The sequence below is a fragment of the Malaclemys terrapin genome, chromosome 7, assembly GCF_027887155.1.
Source record: "Malaclemys terrapin pileata isolate rMalTer1 chromosome 7, rMalTer1.hap1, whole genome shotgun sequence".
Lineage (NCBI taxonomy): Eukaryota > Metazoa > Chordata > Testudines > Emydidae > Malaclemys > Malaclemys terrapin.
The window spans coordinates 4,623,624-4,645,881 of record NC_071511.1 but is presented as its reverse complement, the minus strand read 5'-3'; the positions used below and the strand labels follow the sequence as shown (position 1 = coordinate 4,645,881).

The window sequence follows — 22,258 nt, the reverse complement described above, 5'->3', positions numbered from 1 at the left end:
TTGAACCCGCCTGCAGTCCTGAGATATGCGCATGTTTGTTTTTAGTGATATTTTTGGATATTTCTGCACAGTGTTATTTCCCTTAATTATAATGTTGGAGGCAGCTTTTACATTTTCAATCTTCATTTTAACAGTCCAATTATCTTTATTTATAATCTGCAATGTCGCTTGACAAGTCACTGCCAAAAGGCTTTACATTTCACTGGCCTAGGGGGATAAAGCATCTTTAAAAGCATTACATGAAGCTATAGTTAAAAGATAACCTGGTGGAATGTGTGTTCCAAAGTGGATTCACTTGTGAGACTTACACTATGTGCGAACACGGAGGAGCAGCTGCTTCCTCCTTTATGCCCCCAGTACCTGACCAAACAGCCTTCTTGGTCAATAGCCGTCTGTTCTTGCCAGAGACTCCAAGGACCAATAACTGCTTCAGAGGACCAGATTCTGAGTTCAGTTACGCCTGTGACTCCATTGAATTAAGTTCAATTACTCCTGATATATACTGGTATCATTTAGACCAGAATCATGCCTAGAAGTTTGTCTCCCAGGAACTCAATAATGAACTAACTCGAGAGATGTTAAGTAGTAGAGCAGAACTCCATAAAACCCAGAGAGAAGCCTTCAGACTGGGCTAAGCAAAACACTCCCCAAATGAGCACCTGCGTAGGTGAGCACAGATATCCTCAAGGAGCAACAAACTGAACAACACAGCAGCATAAAAAGCACACGGATTTAAAGGTTTGGTCCCTCCAGGACCTCAGCTATGTTTTTGAACAGTAAAAAGGAGAAATGAGTTACAAAAGGGATGTCTTACTGCAGTACAGTAAAGGGCTGGGGAAGGACACCGAAGCACTGGGGCAGCAGAGGACAGAGCTGCAGGAGCACAAGAAGGGCCCAGGGAGAAGCAAGCGGGAAACACTGGAATAGCAGAAAAAGCAATAGAGGCTCATTGGGGAATTGGAGGAGGCAGTAAAACAACAGCACAGAAGATTCAGGGGTAGGGTGACCAGATAGTTAATGTGAAAAATTGGGACACTTTTTTTTTTTGGAGTGGGGGTATAGTTGTGACAAAGACAAAGCCCCTAATATCGTGATGGTTCCGGTAATATCAGGGTGTCTGGTCACCCTATTCAGGAAGCAGCAGAAGAATCTTTAGAACAGGGGGGGGATAGCTCAGTGGTTTGAGCATTGGCCTGCTAAACCCAGGGTTGTGAGTTCAATCCTTGAGGGGGACACTTGGGGATCTGGGGCAAAATCAGTACTTGGTCCTGCTAGTGAAGGCAAGGGGCTGGACTCAATGACCTTTCAAGGTCCCTTCCAGTTCTAGGAGATGGGATATCTCCATTAATTAACACATTCCAGGATTGAGACATTTGAAAAATAGGATCATATAATTAAACTCCTACATCCATATCTAGGTACCTACATAAAGTTATCCAATGTTCAAAAGTGCTGAACATTCAGCAACTCCCATTGAAGTCAGTGGAAATTGTTGGGTGCTCAGCACTTTTAAAATCTGCCCCCCATGTGACTAAATATAGATTAGCAAGCTAGCTTTAGCCACTGTTTTTTGCCTATCTTGCTCAAGATGTTCGGCAGTTCTTAGCATCACAAATTATAGACATCACAGAATCAGAGATCCTAAAAATAAATCGCACTTCAGCACTCCTCTAAAATGTTGAACAAAACACAAAGGACAGAGCATGGGAGAGGTGCATTTCAGAAATCAAAGGAGATAAAATAAATATTGTATCACTTGGAACACATCAGCAGGAATGGAGTAAGTGCGGCAACTTGTCACTCATTCAAAATCCTCAATTGTTCTGCTCTCATTTAATCAGATCTTAATTTAGATAAAATATTATAATGTATTCTTTATTAAGCATTATATGTACACTACCCCACTTTCCTTATTTATTTCAAATGCACGGTGCAGCTCCATTGGAATCAAAGATCTGAAATCAGTGGAGCAACGCTAATATATACCAGTTAAGAATCTGACCATGAGATCTTATATTTCTCCACTGTAAGCATCAAACAATATTTTCTGCATTGGAAAGTTACCAGGAAGAATAATAAATATCATAGAATCATAGAAGATCAGGGTTGGAAGAGACCTCAGGAGGTATCTAGTCCAACCCCCTGCTCAAAGCAGGACCAACCCCAACTAAATCATCCCAGCCAGGGCTTTGTCAAGCCAGGCTTTAAAAACCTCTAAGGATGGAGATTCCACCACCTCCCTAAGTAACCCATTCCAGTGCTTCACCATCCTCCTAGGAACCACTATTCTCCCTCACCCAAATGGAAGCCTCACACATGACAACCCAGAACCACCACCTGCCCTCATCTGGGATTTATTTTCCTTTAGATCCAAGGAATCTGGATGCTGGAGTATAAATAACTGATATAATTTACACCTCCCTTAAATATCGTTCACAAAGTAGCATGGTTTTCTTCTTTGCTCCATTCAGAGTATCATTTCCTATGACTTGGCTTTTTTAGTTTTGCGCTTTCAATACAGCCCTGATTCAGTGAGTCATTTTCTTGGTAGATTTTGCTCTGAAATTTTCCAACTAGATGGCACACTATACCACCCAGTGTAAGTACACTTAATCTTTTATGCTGATGCATCAAAGTGCCAAAAGTGTCTGGCAGCAGAGGTTTGGAATAAATTATCTATAGCACTATAGTTCCATGAGCATCCCAAAGCGTTCTCGTGTGGGATCTGTCAGCGATTCAATAAATGTTTTAAACATGAAGAGCAGGAAATGGCTTTATTTTCTGCTTTCAGCTTAAAACCACAGACTATTATTTATGTTTGCTCCTTTTCCAAAAAGAAATGATGCATTGTCACCAACAGAGAAACTTAAGAAGTCAGTGGATGAATGTGCTTTGGGGGAAAGTGGGGGAAAAAAGTAAGAACACCCCCCACACACACAACCTTCCACTGTGTATTTTCATAGCATCTGCTTTACAGAACTCATTACTCTGTTTACTATTAAAAGCCTCTTATTTGCTGAAGCATTCCCAGACCATATGTTATCAGCAAATGTTACTAACCAAATACAAACAGTAATTTTCATTAGGTTTCCTTCATGAGAACAACAGCATTAGCCACAAAGGGAATAAACCTTTGTAAATGTCATTAAACATACATAGCAAACCTTTGACGACACTGTGGTACGTATACATTCATGCTCAGTAAAGCCAAGAAAATAAAATGTCAATAAAACAAAAGTGCTTTGAAACGGGATTTAGCGTAGCAGCTGATATATCATTAGTTGCCATAGTGATGTTCAGCATAAGGGCATAATTCATGTGACTGAAATATGACTTGCATTCATTCTAAGGACACAGTTCATGTGCACTGCATATTAGATTATGGTTGATAACATTAGCTTCAGACCACTAGCAAGGTAGTAGCGTCGTTCCAGAGACCGAAGGAACGATGATTTTGCGGCTACCAAAAAAAGTTATTAATAGCTAAATGAGCTACAGCTAAAACAGTTAATTCTTTTAGGCTCCATGCTCAAACCCATTTTACACACTACACAGATCTCATAGTCAATCAATTCTGCAATGCTATTCCCTTGGCACAAAGCTCATTGTTATAGCACATTTTTATGCAGGAATGAATCCAGAACAAACTTATCCTTTCAAAAATATATATTTGCCATGGAGATGGAAAAAAACAACAACCCATGGCCAACACTTCCAAACTTGGGTGTCTAGATTTAAGGTACCTGAATCTTGCATGCCTCAGAGACTTCATTGGGAGCTGTTGGGTGCTCAGCTAATCTGAAAATCAGCCCACATCTTTAGGAATTCAGTAGGATTTTGTTACATATACTCTTGTGGACCACAGGCAGAACTTTACATCAATAAAGTGCCACCAAATGTGATATAAACTTTCAGCTCCCACGCTTGGAAAATGTGGGCCCTTAGCTTAACTTTTACAGCAAAAACACCACACGTAAGCTATACTGCCATCCAGATGGAGCCAAAAGTGCTTTCATCACATCCCTAAATCACATTGGGGCATCCATTTACCCCGATATCCCCTATCCTTCCACGCACACAGTGGCTGACTTCCACGTCATGGAGTAGAGGCACACTATCTCTTAATCTCATGCCAGGAAATCAGCAGAGAGAATGTGCTGAAGTAGGATGTCCAGGATGTGTTGACCGCCCAGGTCCTTTGCTCTAGAGCACCACTAGGAGAGGCCACTTACATTACCCAACCCAAGGTTTCCTCAGCTGCCTTTGACATAGCCTGATTTAATCATCATTTCTATTCACCTCTAGTTTGTAAGCTCCTCTAGAGAAAACACTTCTACCTGTGACCTTACAATAGAGAACAAAGACACTAATACTCATGAGAACGCATTCAGTGCTTTCATTCATATGCTTCTGTACGTGGCAGAGTCTACACAATCTCTATTTAAGATATAACAGTGAGCTTTCTCCCATTATTATTCTTGTAACTTGATCTAGCCATTATGTTGAAGCCTGTGATTTCTATAAATAATGAATAAGCATAACTCTGATTCATATCACTGTGCCAGGAATCAACCCTGGATAACTAGCTAGGCCTGTCAATAGACTAATAGCAAAGCATGTAGAGAATGGTTTGGTTTAGAGGGGATTGACATTAAAAAAATTATATGTGATCAAGTCTAGTAGACTTTAAAAGAGAATGTATCTTTTCTTTCACTTGCTGCTCACCACACATTCATCTGCCAGTTAATAGACAAGAAACATAATAATCAGAATATCCAAATGTACTTTAAACCTGAGATAGGCAAACTGTTCCCATAAAGGGGGTCATTGCAATTGTGTTGTTATGTATTATTTGCATTACAGTAGCACTTAGAGACCAATCAAAATCGGGGCTTCATTGTGCAAGGTACTGTACGAACACATAGTGAGAGACAGTCTCTGCCTTAAAGAGCTCACAAACTAAATAAAAACTATTATATACCAAGCTGGGAGGGGTTACAAGTGCTTTAGAGGGTAGGATTATAATTCAAAATGATCTGGACAAACTGGAGAAACTGGTCTGAAGTAAATAGGATGAAATTCAATAAGGACAAATGCAAATTACTCCACTTAGGAAGGAACAGTCAGTTGCACACACATAAAATGGGAAAGGACTGCCTAGGTAAGAGTTCTGTGGAAAGGGATGTGGGGGTCATAGTGGATCACAAGCTAAATATGAGTCAACAGTGTAACGCTGTTGCAAAAAAAAGCAAACACCATTCTGAGTGTTGTCAGCAAGAGACAAGAAGTAATTCTTTCACTCTACTCTGCTCTGATTAGGCCTCAACTGGAGTACTGTGTCAAGTTCTGGGTGCCACATTTCAGGAAAGATGTGGACAAATTGGAGAAAGTCCGGAGAGGTTAGGGAGAAAAGGTGATACAGCCTAGGCCATATAGCTTGTTTCCCATCCCCTCCTTGGTGAGTATTCTCCTTTGAGGGGGTTCCTGGGGGCAGCCATGGTCAGGAGTCCCTTGCAAATCGGCTGCCAGGAATTGGAGAGGGAAGGGGAGGGTTGCAGATCCTCCCTCTGATTTCTCTTTTCTTCCCTTCTTCTGTTGAGTTCTGGGTGGACCCTTAGTCTCTCTGTGTGTGTGCGTGTCAGAGACGGAGAAAGGGAGGAGTGATGAGGGAGGAGCATCTCTGAGGGGAATATTTCAGAGTTTCCCAGTATTGCCAACTTTCTCTATTTTTTTGTTGTTTTTTTCGTAAAGCTCCAGCTTCTGGAGTCATGTGACAATGTGAGAATCTCAGCTTCCATTAAAAAATAAAGTACGTTTCTGGACCTGGTTGCAAGGAAAAGCTTGAAAATGTGCACCCTAAAGGCACAAGCACCAGAAGGCAAATAAACAGAACCCCACAATTATTCTTGTAAAAATCTCGTGATTGTTAAGGCAGTCTCATGATTTTGGAGGCCTGACTCATAACTTTTGACCATGTGGAATGGGGTAGTACTGTTTTTTTTTCCCCCATGGATGTTACTATAGGAAGAGGTGACTCAGTCCTATATAGAACATCAAGAAATGTGCAGTAAAATGCTATTAAAATTAAAAACAAGGCCCAAATTCATATTTCAGTTATTTTTGTTCTGTACTCCTACTGAATCAGTATTTGTTTAGAGCATCTATCCCAATCCTGCAAAGGAATAACTTTAACTTTACTCAGTTATGTCAGTGGGGCTACTCATGTGAGTAACATTACTTATGTACCTGTTTGAAGGATCCAGGTCTAAATCACCTACATGGGAGTGCAGCTGTTGAACAGACTTCGTTTCACAAATTTCATTAGCTTGTGGTCTTTCTAAATCAAAGCTGAATTTTATAGGAGTTCTGAGAAATGTCACGAGCATATTCCTCTTGATAGCCAAAGCCAAAATGCACTGCCATGCATTCTAGGGAGAAGCAACTGCAGTCAGGATTAGATTAGTGTATTGATTTTGTTATTCAAAGGGGCAAGTTCTTTGATACTCATATAAACAGTCTGCTGTTGAGTGTTCTATAGGGTTTTGTAAACCAAACTGAGCACATGAAAAACATCAAAAGTTACAGGAAGGATTAGCAATGGGCCCCAAATGGTTTGGGCTTCTCCCCAGAGATCCACAGGTGGTGATTGCTAATTAAGGAGTGCAAGGAAATTCAAGAAAATGCCCTTATCGAAGAGACAAAAGCTGGATCTGTCTTCACAGTCATTGTGTAATACAACATGGTTTTCATACTAAAATAAGACATTTCGGTCTTTTAGTATTTCCCTTAATAATAAGGCACAATAACTCATTTCATGGCAGTATTGCCCAGAATTAACTGATGTTCTTGTTTCCATGAGCATTAGTTTGTTCTATTAGGGTTAGCTGGTTTTATTTGCATTACAGTGCCAGGAGTTTGGCTGGCGTTTCAACAAACATTTACGGACATGAGCTATTCCTGTATCTCTAACACCTAAAGGCTGGGCTGGGGTCATTGTTTCTAATAATCAAATGCCCAGCTGCAATCCTGGGCAAAAGGAGAACACACAGTGTGCCGATCAACTGGATGGTTGACTGTTGATCTGAAGTGTTCATGGGCAGGCACCAGCTGATACCACCCTGTTTCTTCCAGAAGAGTACACTACAAAACGGCTCGGATGCGTCCTAGTGATTCCCTGGTGTGGGTTGGAATGACTAAACAGTGATTAGAGCAGCAGCAGGCTGTTTACCAGAGATTTGAGTCTCAGGTGAGCCAACCCTCCTTTGGGTCACATGAATAATCAACCCGATCTCTGCTTGCCTCCTGTGGCTCAGACCCAGTGTGCTGTCGCTTGCTGTCACAGCTGACATGTCAGCTAGCTGGGTTTATGCCCCCATCAGACTTTAGATGAATTCTTATAAAATCTCATGTTAAGAGGTACCCTTTCCTGATACTGATCCACAGGATAGTCCTGGAGTCACTAACCTGCATTGGGCCAATAACACTGCCACTAATACTTATCACCATTCGCTACATATTTTCTCAGTATAGGAAATCATTCTAAATGTTACAGGTGAGTGCCTGCATATACGTTAGAGTAGATGAAAAATCTCTAAAAATAAGCAGAGAGTAATAAGACTGAGACATTCTTGGATGCTTCATAGCAAAAATAGTTGTAGACGGAGCTCATTAATTAAGGTTGATCCATAATTCCCATTATAAGACCCTGTCTTCAGTTGCTGTGAAAAACAATACTATGTGATCATGTAATTAAAGACTGTATCCTAATACATACATCCAAAGCTGATGGTGAAGTGTTACAAAGGGATCTCACTGAAGTGGGTGACGGGGCAACAAAATGGCAGATGAAATTCAATGTTGATAAATGCAAGGTGATGGACACTGGAAAAAATAATCCCAGATATACAAGCAAAATATGATGTGGTCTAAATTAGCTGTTACCACTCAAGAAAGAGATCTTAGAGTCATTGTGGATTGTTTTCTGAAAATGTCCACTCAATGTTCAGCTAACAGAATATGAGGAACCATTAGGAAAGGGACAGATAATAAAACAGAAAATACCATAATGCCATTATGTGAATCGGTGGTACATAGGGTGACCAAATAACAAGTGTGAAAAATCGGGACGGGGGTGGGGGGTAACAGGCGCCTATATAAAACAAAGCCTCAAATATTGGGAGAGTCCCTATTAAACCAGGACATCTGGTCACCCTACTGGTACACCCACACCTTCAATTCCTGTGCAGTTCTAGGCTCCCCATCTCGAAAAATGTATAAAGACGGGCAGCAAAAATTATATGGGGTATGAACAGCTTCCATAGGAGGAGAGATTAAAAAGACTGGGGCTTTTCAGCTTAAAAAAGAAACAACTAAGGGGGAGGACATGATAGAGGTCTATAAAATCACGAATGGTCTGGAGAAAGCAAATAAGGAAGTGTTATTACAACAAACAAAAGCAAGTATTTCTTCACACAATGTGCAGTCAAGCTGTGGAACTTGGTGCCAGGGGATGTTGTAAAGGCCAGAAGTATAACTGGGTTAAAAAAAGAATTAGGGCACGTCTTCACTACCCGCCGGATCGGCGGGTAGCAATCGATCTATTGGGGATTGACTTATCGCGTCTAGTGAAGACGCGATAAAACGGATCCCATATCACTCTGCCGTCGACTCCGGAAATCCACCACAGCAAGAGGCGGCAGCAGAGTCGACGGTGGCGCGGCAGTGGTCGACTTGCCGCCGTCCTCACAGCCAGGTAACTTGATCTAAAATACGCAATTTCAGCTACGCTATTCACGTAGCTGAAGTTGCGTATCTTAGGTCGACCCCCCCGCTGTAGTGTAGACCTAGCCTTAGATAAGTTCATGCAGGATAGGTCCATCAATGGCTATTAGTCAAGATGGTCAGGGATGCAACCCCATGCTCTAGGTGTCTCTAAAGCTATAACTGCTAGAAGCTGGGACTCAACAACAGGGGATGGATCACTCGATAATCGCCCTTTTGTGTTCATTCTCTCTGAAGCATCTGGTATTGGCCACTGTCAGAAGACGAGATACTGGGCTAGATGGACCATTCATCTGACCCAGTATGACCATTCTGCTGTTCATAAGGGGGCTGAATTAAGGTTGTCTGTGCAACCTTAATTCTGGTATTTCCTAACTTTTGAGGGCTTGACTCTGCAACCTTAATAATGTTCTTTTAATGTCATTTTTGGATATAATTTATATAGTCTTTCCATCATGTTTCTACAAACTTCTTTGGAATCGGTTATGCCAATATAGAATAGTGATATAAGAGGTAAAGAGTTGTACAGATAGACTTCTCCTGTTAAAAAGGTGATTTCTAATAAAAACAACTTTTCTTAACTAGTTAGACAAGCCCATTCCAGTTTCTCACGGGCAGCAATAGCGGCTCTGTATTTTGGTGCAGTTTTCACTTGTAACACCAAGGCTCATTTAGCTTACAATGGCAGCAGTTCTCAGAGCTCGCTGATACCTTGAGGTAGCTTAGAGCCGGTGGCTGCTCAAACAGTGTTGATGCAGGGAAGAGAACATTTTAAAGTGACAAGTATAATTTCCTAAAAACATTCTAAAAAAATATTTGTGCAGTGTCTCTAATACAGCTGATCTCTGTGGCAGCCAGACTTCTTCCATCAGTTCTCCCAGGATCTACAACCTAGTTCCTGGAAAAGCCAAGTGTCTTTCTGGTAATAGATTTACAACTAAAATCCACCACTGAGTGGGACCCAGATTAAGAGGTGCAGCCATGAGTGACCCATGTAAAACTGCGCACACATTATGGCTAAAATCTCATCAAATCAGTCACTCAGTTCTGAAAGTTGCAGCCTTTATCTCCAGCCTGTTTTAATAATGTGTCATCACTTAAAAATTGCACACAACTGTTAACGCTTTATTACAGCCGGTATTATTTGCAGCATGGTTTTGACCATACAGCTGATGTTTATCACTACTTATTTAGCTTTTTTGATACAAGAAATGTAGCAGTTCTATAGTCATGGAACAGGCTGCTACTTCTCTGCAAACAGGGTAGAGCTGTGAAAGTTTGAAATATCCCATATGGCAAGAAAGCTCTTAGAAAGCAATTTTGAGATTTCAGGCTTAAGGAGAGCCACTTCTGAAAACTCATCTATGTGCATTAGTGACATCAGTTAATCCTATGATAACTGCATCATTCACATGTCACTGTACGTTTGAGGGGAGGACCAGATTAATACTCTGAAGACTGCAGATAGATGGAGCATTTGTGTTGTCCTAAGAAATCACTTGCCTGGCAGTTTGGAAAATGCTACTATTCTAGGAGTTAACGCATACAGTGAGATATTGTCAAGGAAATAAACAATTTAGACCAACGGTCTTTTCTGGTAGGCCTAAAATTAGACCTAGCATCTGTATTTTGGTGTAAGTGCTTACCCCTGTTCTTCACCTGCCGTCCCTGTGCTCAGTACAGGTAGGGCATTCAGAAACACAGCCCAAGAGTTCTGCTTCCCTCTCTGCTACTCTATATTCCATATTAATGGGGCCCTACCAAATTCACAGTCCATTCTGGTCAATTTCATGGTCATAGGATTTTAAAAATCGTAAATTTAATTATTTCAGCTATTTAAATCTGGTATTTCACGGTGTTGTAATTGTAGGGATCCTGACCCAAACAGGAGCTGTAGAGGAGGTCGCAAGATTATTGTAGGGGGTGTTGCGGTACTGCTACCCTTACTTCTGCGCTGCTGATGCTGGCGGCAGCGCTGCGTTCAGAGCTGGGCAGCTGGAGAGCGGCGGTTGCTGGCCGGGAGCCCAGCTCTGAAGGCAGAGCCGCCGCTAGCAGCAGCTCAGAAGTAAGGAAAGGCATGGTATGGTATCGCCACCCTTACTTCTGCCGTCAATCAGCAGCCACTACTCTCCGGCCGCCCGCCTCTGAAGGCAGCAATGCAAAAGTAAAGGTGGCATGGTATGGTATTGCCACACTTACTTCTGTGCTGCTGCTGGCGGGGCGCTGCCTTCAGAGCTGGGTGTCCGGCCAACAGCTGCCGCTCTCCAGCAACTTAGTTCTGAAGGCAGCGCAAAAGTAAGGGTGGCAATACTGCGACCCCCCCCCCCAAAAAAAATAACCTTGTGACTCCCCTGCAACTCCCTTTTGGATCAGGACCCCCAAGTTTGAGAAATACTAGTCTCCCCCATGAAATCTGTATAGTGTAAGGTAAAACCACAACAAGGACCAGATTTCACGGGGGGAGGGGTGGGGGAAGGAAACCAGATTTCACGTTCTGTGATGCATTTTTCATGGCTGTGAATTTGGTAGGGCCCTACATATTCATATAGGAGGAAAAAAGCTAGGTGAATTAAGAGCCAACTAGTGTAACTGAAACTAAATATATTTTGAAGTTCGAGATCTTTACATATTTGGTGTTTATTTTTCCTGCCTTTGTACTTTCTGGTTTCTGCTGAAACTGGAAGCAGAATGCTATTCTTGCAATAGTTCCAAACTGGATTGAACCAGACAGAACCAGCAAGTTCACAAGAAAAGCCTATTCATACAAGGTTGCCAGCTCAATGGATTTACAAAATTAACTTTGGATAAGCATCCAGAGTCAAACATTTGAATGTTTTTCTTCAACTAACTTCTAAATCTTTTGAGATTTTCCTGTTCCAATTCCTTACCAGGTGACAGAACAGAGCAGATAGACCGTACAGGGTTATGATGCAAAGTGCATGAATGTGCCAGCAAGCCTGAGGGCTTGTTTACACAGGGACATGCAAGACAATTAATTCGAATTAACTAGAGGTGTGAATTGACAATGGATTAGTTAAATCCCTGTGTGACTAGTCTTCAGAATTAAAGTGCCCTTAATTCAGTTTATTTTAATTCACTTCCAAAATGGTTTAAACTAAATTGATTGAAGGCCACTTTAATTCTGAATAAAAATGTTCACAGAGGAATTTAGTGCAGTTTAAGTAATCCACTTTGAAAGATCATTTGGGTTATTTTTCCTGAGTATCCACATGTAGACAAACCTTAGAAAACTCAGTGACCTTCCCAGTGGGTTTTTACTAATATTGTAGCCTCGGTTTCAGAAAACTGGTAGATTTTTCCAGAGAGAAAGTTGGAAAATAATGTTGTTAAAATAACAACTGTCCGTTTAAGGACAATAGCAATAATATGGATACTTTGTCAGGGTTTATTGAGCTTTGTGTGCTACACTAAGGAAAAGAGAGAAAAGGGAACTGCCTACTTTTGCAACAGCAACTGCACTGATTTTTTAAAAATGGGAGCACGGTTTTAAAGTTCCTAAGACAAAATTAAATGAGCTGTGAAAATACTGAAAATCCATTCTGTCTATGATGAAAAGTTTCCTGTCCGTCCAAAATCTGGAGAGAGAAAAAGCGGATGAGCACACATTAAGCACAGTTGAATGGAGAAAGTTGTGCAGTAAAACTTCATTAAATCTCTGTCCACTAATCTGTAAACCCAGTAATTCCCCTACAGACGCCAGTGAACTCACCTTACAAAGATCAGTAACAGAAACAGAGCTGTGGTGAAGTCTCCCATTACTAAGAATTTGACTTTGGTTCAGGCTCTTTTATGGTCTCCAACCCCAGGTAAGTTAACGGGGATTGTATAAATCAGGGAAATATTTACTAGTATTCTATAAGTCATGAATAGCTATAAAACTAAATTGCACATGTTAAAATGAATGAGGGCAGCACACTTTGTAGTGGGATAACCGTGATTCATTGATTACTCAGTAGTTCACAAAATGTTATGATCTACAGTGGGTCTGCTAGTTACTAGCAAGATTCTGCTGAATGTTGAGGGGAAAATCCACATGCTCTGTGAAATTAGTTCGTGTTGTCTGCATACCCATAGATCTTTCTGTGACTGCAGAACTTTAGGGAGTAATGTAAGGACTGGTTGGCTATGGGGTTTGTTTATGAGATATGGGATATTTAACTTTTAGGTCGCTGTTTTCAACCCAGGCTACCATTTGATGGATGATTAGTAGATTTTGTATAATGAATTAGTGGTCTCCATCCAGTTCTTACTTGGATAGGCCTCCATATCCTCAAAATCAGCACACCTTGGCATCCTGGTTAGCTAATCTTGCTCAGAGGTGACCACTCCAGTTTAAGGCTGGAGTCTATGGATGGGCAAGCCCGGCCACTACCAACACTGAACCTGTTTTGTGGGTAAATAGCGCTGGCAGGGCTCATCCTTAAGTAACTTTGGGAATGCAAAATTAACTTGCAACAAAAAATGAAAAGAGGAAGCTACAATAGAGAAGACTAGAACAACAGATACAAAGCATTACAGACATTATGTGTTTAGAGAGCCAATATCCTTCTACTCTATAACTATGCTACAAACATTCACTGCAGGCTGATTATTGGGCTTTGTTTTATTAATTGGCAAACTAGATGTAAATAAATAAAGTTCTCTTCAAACTTGATTTTGTATTACTTCCACATACTCCATTGTCTTCCATGAAGAGCCAGTATGACATTTCTGAGTATCTATCTTGCATTTTCCTAGCAAGTTAATTAACACATTGTCACTCACACAGTTGTATCACTTGTGTGTGTGTGTGCCAGACAGTGACATATGATATTAACCATTTACACACCCAGGTGACAGCACAACTGTCCTGCTCGTGTTTCTAAACATTTCCCTGTGGTTGTGTTCACAGCTGGGGCACTCAAGGTGACTTTACCACAACGCACGCACTTCCCGCAGTGAAGGTGAAGCTGTTTACAGAGAGCACCGGAGTGCTGGCTTTAGAGGACAAAGAACTTGGGCGGGTAAGAAAAATCTCCACTTTAATGATGTCTCTCTAGGTCTGTTGATGAGGTTAAGAAAATATCTCTGGAAGCAAGCAGAGCTTGGAAGTGATTCCAAGACACACAGCAAAAGAGGGCATGCTAAACACACTCTCTCTCCACGACAGTGTTGGAAATTGATGCAGTTCATAAGTTGTCTTTGGTGTTAGCTTTTAATGGCAGTAGTTCAGCTGGCTAAGCCCTCACAGAACAAATGCAGAATGTCTTTTGTGTGATATTGGCAGTCCTGGATCCCTTAGAAGTACACACAGCTGAGGGAAAGAAGACAGAGATTCTTTTAAAGCAGAAAAAGGGGTTTAAGGCTAGACAAATGAGTGTGAGGCTGCTTTCATATACACATTACATTCACTGCCGCACTTGGGGAAAATAGCATTGAAGGGGCTGATTTGCAGCACCTATTCACCAGGGTGAAATCCTGACACCATTGAAGCCAGTGGCAACATTCATGTTGGCTTCAGTGGGACCAGGACTTCACCCTAGGACAAGGGTGGGCAAACTTTTTGGCCTGAGGGCCACATCTGGGTGGGGAAATTGTATTCAGGGCCATGAATGTAGGGCTGGGGCAGGGGGTTGGGGTGCGGGTGGGAGTGCGGGATGTGTGGGGGGGGGTGCGGTGTGCAGGAAGGGGCTCAGGGCAGGGGGGTTGCGTGCAGGAGGGGTGCAGGGCGCAGCAGGGGGCTCAGGGCAGGGGGTTGGGGTGCAGGAGGGGTGCGGGGTGTGGCAGGGGGCTCAGGGCAGGGGGTTGGGGTGCGGGGTGCAGCAGGGGGCTCAGAGCAGGGGGTTGGGGGCTCAGGGCAGGGGTTGGAGTGCAGGAGGGGTGCGGCAGGGGGCTCAGGGCAGGGGTTGGGGTGCAGGAGGGGTGTGGGGTGTGGCACGGGGATCAGGGCAGGGGATTGGGGTGTGGGAGGGGGTGTGGTGTGCATGAAGGGGCTTAGGGCAGGGGTTGGAGTGCAGGAGGGGTGCAGGGTGCAGCAGGGGGCTCAGGGCAAGGAGGTTGGGGGCTCAGGGCAGGGGTTGGGGTGCAGGAGGGGTGCAGGGTGCAGCAGGGGGCTCAGGGCAGGGGGTTGGGGGCTCAGGGCAGGGGTTGGAGTGCAGGAGGGGTGTTGGGTGTGACAGCGGGCTCAGGGCAGTGGGTTTTGGGGCTCAGGGCAGGAGGTTGGGGGCTCAGGGCAGAGGTTGGAGTGCAGGCGGGGTGCGGAGTGAGCAGGGGGGTTGGGGGCTCAGGGCAGGGGGTAGGGGTGCGGCAAGGGGCTCAGGGCAGGGGGTTAGGGGCTCAGGGCAGGGGGTTGGGGTATGGGAGGGGTACTGGGTGCAGGCTCCAGATTGAAATCCCACAGGCTGGATTGAAATCCCTGATGGGGCGGATCCGGCCTGCGGGCCGTAGTTTGCCCTCCACTGCCCTAGGAGATGAAATGTTGCATTACATCTGGGAGGTGGATTTCATCTGCCAGTGCCCTCATCAGTAAAGGATTCAGATTCTCTGGCTTTGGCTACAGAGCCTCTGGTGACCCCTTCCTCCCCTCTCACTGCCCCACCCTCCCCCCGCAGTCACTGCTGTTCCCAATCTGGATTCCACTCTTTGTGGCTGTGTGTCCACTAGTGCCTTTGCCTGCTCAGAGAGCCCCTGGAGAGCACTTTTCTGTTGCTTCATGACACGTCAGTGTGTCCGTGCCTCTGATCACTTTCCTCACCCTTCCTATTTCTGTTTATGAGATCGGATGACCAGAACTGGACACACTGTCCCAGGTGAGGACGTCCCATTGCCATATGCAGTGGCATTTTAATATTCTCCGTACTGTTTTCGAAACTCATTCTTTAAACCTTCTACCATGGCGCTTTCTTTTGTGACAATGACTGCCTGCCGAGCAGAGCCCTTCGCTGAACCATCCACGGTGACAAGCAGCTCTTTCTCCTGCGTGGGTACAGTTGGTTTAGACCCCAGTTGCTTTGTCGCTCTTGTTTCAACTGAAGAACTGTGATTTCCTTGCCAGGTGGCAATTGTGAGCAGTGTTGAATTTGCCAGGCTTGGAAAGGAATTAGCAGTGCGTGTTGTACAAAACATTTTTCGGGCTCTGCCTTGTCCCCAGTTACTTCTGGAATGCTGATGAGCCAGCCCCGGTGCTTCAGCGTCATTCTGAGTCCATCGGGGAGTTGCAGCTCCTTTTTAGCTTCCCAAACCCAACTGGGACTGGCCAGTGCTGATGAACACAGAGGGTGGACGTGATCATTTCCTTTGGAGTACGTCCACCAGCACTTCTCAGCCAGCTGCACTTCAAAGAGGCACTCGGTATGCCTGAAACTGCCTTCTTCTTCTAGTGATGGGGCTTGTCTGGTTGGGCTGCTTTGAGATTTGTTTTTGTTCAAACAACTACATCTTGAGCGCATTAAGCCCCTGATTTAGCTGTTCAAATTGACACAAACCTGTCTGAGTTGATGAGGGAAGACAGCAGAGTCTCAAAGGGAAAGGAAACTAATGCCGTCCTGTACACAAAAACATCATGCCTAGCTGCCCTTTAAGAAGTGTTCTGTGGTCTGCCAGACATTTACAATTCTCGTTTACAATGGCAATAGCTGAATTGGGAACTGGCTAACGCTTCCAATTTAACTGTTTCACTTGCTGGTGAGAACTGGAACATACCCACGAGTCTTAAATGGCTGCTCCCAGGGCCGTGTTAGACTCATGGGGTGAAATCCTGGCCCTGTTGAAGTCCATGGCAACATTCCTACTGACTTCAGTGGGGTCAGGGTTTCACCCACGGAGGGCAGCAAGGTCAATAAAATATAAGAACACTAAGTACATTTTTTTAATGAGAACAATTTAAAAATACATCAAAGCAGAGGGTCCTAAAAGTGCTTACAAGGAAGCTGCTTTCCTCAAAAGCAGATGTTTTACTGGACTGGAGATCAGAGGTTTCTGTCTGCATCAAAGCTGGGGTGGAGAATCTCTGGTCCTTACTCCTTAATTCCAAGCTCTGTGGGGAGTGGGGTTCCCTATGCCCCTTTGTACTGGAGGCTTTGGGAGATGGTGTGGCAGATCCCCCAATCATATGCTGATGTTACTGCAGCAGTCAGGTTGCAGGACGACCCACAGATCAGCTCTGCTCTCCTCCATGGCCCTACAGGGAGGACTCCACCCCAAGTGAACACCCTACCCCTATCCAAAGCCCAGCCACTTGGGCATGACATAGGAGAAAGGTTCTTTCCCTGGAAATAGAGAGCAGATGTTTATAGCACTCTCCCTGCCCTTCCCTCCTGCCCTTTTACTGCCAAATGCCAAAAACATGCTTTGAAAAAGATTTTATTTTTAAAAAAGTGATTAGAAATGAAAGACCATTATAACAGCACTAAGAAACGAGGGCCGATCTTCAGGGATGCTGGAATCAAACCTTTCAAAGAATAATGCATGCCCTGCCAGTATTGTCAGTATTAATCCATATAAATAACACAGTTTTGGAATCATACCAGTAAAGTTTGTCTGGATGATTAAACATAAAGGATGAATCTAGTGGGTAAAATTCAGTATGTATAGCATTAAACAAGGTGATGAATAAGGGCCTGATCCAAAATACATTACAGTTGACAGTCGATTTCAATGGGATTTGGATCAAATCCTAAAAAAGTGCATTGGGTATCAGTGTCAAGGGCACTTTGGTCTCCATGCAGAAAAAATAAAGTATAGTTTGTTGTATCAGAAGTAAAGCTGAAGCTCGATGGAGTATAAAAAAGGGATGATAAACTGGGTTGGTATTTGGAAGTTGCATGGAATAATACCAGTCAGGAATGAATGATAGAAACGCCATAAGTAATGAGGGTGAATACTGCCAGTTATAAAAAGAATTTGCTTGCCTATAGGCTAATACATTATGAGGAGATGCATCTCGCTGCCCAAGAGTGGAGACTTTAAGGAATTTTAACATGCATTGGTGTGAGTCACCAGAACAGGATGAAAACAAAACCAAAAAACCAATGTAACAAAAAAACCAAGTATGAAAATGAAAAGATCAAAAGACTGATGTTTATGCATCAGGAATGGAGAGAGTCATTTCAATACACAGAATAGTTATGAAATTACTGAGGCTTTAGCCACACACATCTACATGTACTATAATAATTGGGAATAAATTACATGAAGGGATAGAGGTAGAGTCACTAGGAGGAAATGAAATATTGTACTCCCAGAAAGTAGTGACAGGCTTGGTCTTTCTATTCTTCCTTATCTGAGAGGCACTGTCCTTTCTAAACAGTGGGCCATTGCTTGTCTGCAATCCATAGCCCAGTTATCATCGATGTCAGTGAAAATTCCAAGCACACAAAGAGGGTAAAACATGACCCCTTGTGGTAATTAATATTAAATGCCATGATAATGAGTGTAGAATAAGCAGATGGACAAAAAGATCCTTTTGAAGAATTTTCAGAATTCTTAGAGTTACCAGGTCATGACCTCAGCCGGTATAAACCAGCGTAGCTCCACTGCAGCCAGTGAAGTTCCACTGATTTGCACCAGTTGAGGTTCTGGACCATCATCTCTTCCCTGCCGGAGGCGGAAGTGAGAAACGCTGAAAAGGTTATAAACCTTTTGCAACAACTGATATCTTGGCATCTGATATGAATATGCACTGCTATAGGAATATGCCAGATGTATTTATGTGCATTTTAAATTCCAGCCCTGTGTTCAGTCAGGAAGCATAGAATATAGAAGGTGAACTATTGCTAAAATTTAACCCAAAATCAATTGCTCCAAAAGAGGATGTATGCTCAGACTCACAAAGAGGATGGGGGGCTCTTTGAAGACCCCTGCCAACAAACTGACCTGTCTGAAATTTTGCCTGCTGCCTCTCATCCGACTAGGTAAAAAAAAAAAAGTAAAAAGTTGGGGGGGGGATTTTATCTGAATTTTACTTTTCCCCCTTTTTTTTAATCTCATTGTGTGTTTAGAATGGCCAGGCAACTGCTATATTGTTCCTTTTGCGAGACAAGGTGGGGGAGGTAAAATCTTTTATTGGACCAACTTCTGTTGGGGAGAGAGACACGCTTCCGAACCACACACAGCTCTTCTTCAGGTCTCTGAAGAGGGTCCAGTAAAAGATATTAGCCCAATCCCACACCTTGTTATTTAATATCCTGGGATTGACATGACTACAACTATACTGTAACATTGTTACTTTGTTTTGTGTGTTGCAGAGCAGTCCCTTTGGTATTTTGGGGGGGGGGGAGGCAGCTTAGTTAGGAGATAAAATGCAAATAGCTGTTTGTACGTGATGTCCATAAATATAGCCAAATATCGCTCTGCTATGGTTTGCTGGGTATTGGTGAACCCCGCCAGCAGAGGCTATCTGGGGTCTGCTCCATGACACCTCCAACTCTCTCCACAGGAGCAGACTGTAAGCGGACCCTCATTCAGGGCTAACAAGCTGAAGGCTGATTTACTTTCAGGACTGTTTAATTGAATTCAAAGGGATTGCCTGCGGTGGGAAAGTGACCGCCACTTCCCTTTTCAGTAGGGGTTACTCACTCTCACATTGATGTTCCAACTTGTTTCTTCTTCAGTAATATTGTGTCAAAGAATTGGGCTGCATCCTCCCTGACTGGCGCACCTGCAGTAATTTGACTCCGAGGCGTTCTGAAAGGAGCCAGACTCAGACACTGACAGGAGCCTAGTGCAGGAAAGAATGGGAGTGGGAACCAACTAGCTATCTGAGAACTTCAAGGAAGAAGGATTGTTGTCAGGGCATATATATGTAACAGAGACAAACCAAAGTGCCTACAAACGCTATAATTTAATGAGCCAAAAGCCTCCATTTGGGAAGTGTTTGTATTTCTTCAATTAATGTAATTTTGTCCTAAGTCTTATAAAAATAACAATGAGTAAAGGACACACATCTGCTGAACATTTCTCTCCATAATTATAAATCTTTCATGGTTTAAATTTAAACTTATTGCACTCTCCTGTTTAAATTACTTGACTCTGTGGCATATGATCTAAAATCGATAATTGACGGAAACACCTCTCTCCATTGAATCAGTTGCTCATGGATCAGAGTCATCCAAAAATTAGTTCAAATAAAACCCACCAAAACCAAATAAAAGCCAACAAATTATTCTCCTTCTAGCTGACTTTGATCAGGTACATTATTCTATTCAAAATTATAATACATCCAAATTGTCTCAGATGAGTACTAAAGGAGCTGTGACTTCTGCATTTCTGCTCAGCGCTGTTCATTTTCTTAACCTCATCCCACTCATATGTCAGTTTCGTCATTTAATTGTGTCCTGTCTATCATTTAGGTTGTGATCTCTCTAGGGCACGAACTGCCCTTTTTGTTACATTTCTGTATAGTTCCTAGCTCAATGAGACCCTGAGTTTTGACAGAAGTTACTAGTAATATTATTACTACTAATAAAGGATTTTTATCAGTAATAATCTTTATTCTTGTCTCTTCTATTGTGTATGCTTTACTCCTTAAACTATTTTAATGAATACTTATTAATAATAGTTAATAATAATTAATAGTTACTAATATCATACATTTAAACAATTTAACCTAGATCACCAATTAATTAGTTATTTAACAAGGTTGTTCATGACCACCAGGTATTAGCTTTTCCAATTTAATAACAAATGCACTAAACCAAAACACTGATCTCTAGTAGATATTTCCCATTATTCCTTATCTTCTGCTTTGAAGGGTAAATAATATATAAAGTGCCCACACTGTAAATAGAATTACAGGCAATAAAAAGTGTGTTAAAAGAACATTAAGGTTGCAAAGCCCAGCACTCAAAAGTTAGGATATGCCATAAGAATGCACAGGCATCCTTAATTAATTTGGCCTCCTTGTATGTATGCATTATGATGCAATTTGTAATTGCATGATCTGCTACTGTTCCCCTGAATCTCTGATCCTCTCCTCTCATCTTGTTCCTTACCCACTTCTACATTCAAGTCAAGATCCTCCTTCTCCTCCACGCTGCCTGGGCACTAGCAGGGGAAACACTGAGAACACAGGTTCCCTGCTCTCAGTTCCTGTGCTCGACATCACTGTAGCCTCCAGTGGCCATGAAGAGCATTTGTAGGGAAAGTCTTGCTCAGTACCTACAGCCCTGGACTGGAGCACCACTGGTTACTCAGAGGGGATGACATACATTGATTCCAGTCAGCATGTAGGATCTGCGAAGGGAAGGAGCAGGCCCAGTGGGGTGCAGACAGAATTCTCATAGAATTTAGCTGGCAAACTTTAACAAGACTTTACTGAGCATGTGCTAACTGAGATTTTTCAAAGGCTTTTAATTTTGCCAAATGTGGGCAGATTTTCACAGGGACAGCAAAAGGCACATCCTTAATGCTAGGTTGACCTCTTTTAAGTCAAATTTTAAGTCCCTGTTCCAAAACATTTTTAATTAAAACTTTCCAAAAAATCTCTACCTGAGGCAGCCAGCCAGTCAGCCCGAACTTTTGTCAAAGTTATAAACAACTGAAAACGGTATCAAAATGGAGAATGTCCGACAACATTAACTATAGCAGGTTGCTACCTGCTCCGCTTGTAGTATCAGTATGAACTGCCCTGGAGACTGACTTATCTGTGAAACTGTGAATTCTTTTGCCTTAGTCGTTTCTCAGATGATTTAAAGATGGAAAAATACTGACAATGGTAAATGTCACATATCGTGACCACATGCAATTACATTTTTCAGGACACTGAGAATAATTATGCAGCGCTAGAGCAGCCAAGTAGGTACAATATAAAATCCCAAAATAATAAAATTTAACTTAAAATATGGTGAGTGAAATCCTGCCCCTAATCAAGTCAATAGGAATGTATTTTAATTCCCAGTTAAAACCAATGTAATGGGTCACTTCTCTCCTTCACCATTGCTATCTTTGTTATGTGCAGGTGGTTCTTCACCCTACTCCGAATAGCCCAAAACAATCAGAGTGGCACAAAATGACTGTTTCCAAAAACTGCTCAGATCAAGATCTAAAGATCAAACTTGCAGTCCGAATGGATAAACCTCAAAACATGAAGCATTCTGGGTAAGTGCTTTGTTTTGTTCTGAATCAATTGGGTTTGAGTTTGGATTTTATAACTTGAGCATGACAGGAGTGGAGAGAGACTGTTTTATTCTCAAGTTCACAGAAGGATGAAAGAGGCATAAATATAGAAATGGAGCTAGTTCACTCATTTGCAGTGCACTTTACATATTTTAGCATAATCCTTTTAATACGCTCATGTGCATCATCCTAACAATTTAAATCCTTAAGCAGTACTCCTGAGGAAATGACTAAGGATTTTAGTTTCTCTGATAGAAAATAACCAGTGAGATGCCCTGGTCTTTTATTTCAACATCAGTATAATTTCCCAGTTTATTCTGTTTCTTCCAACGTTGAATTCTCAGAACCAACAAACAACGGGCTT

General features: G+C 42.5%; 1 protein-coding gene across 9 annotated transcripts in view; it reads left to right on the top strand.

Annotated features, from left to right (window-relative positions):
• Positions 1–22,258, top strand: part of CADPS (calcium dependent secretion activator) — a 357,481-nt gene that overhangs the window by 189,174 nt on the left and 146,049 nt on the right. For all 9 annotated transcript variants that reach the window (XM_054035472.1, XM_054035467.1, XM_054035476.1 and 6 more), the window contains exons 7-8: positions 13,694–13,805; positions 21,737–21,876. In XM_054035472.1, the coding sequence (XP_053891447.1) occupies positions 13,694–13,805; positions 21,737–21,876 (252 nt within the window). The remainder of the gene's footprint in view (positions 1–13,693; positions 13,806–21,736; positions 21,877–22,258) is intronic.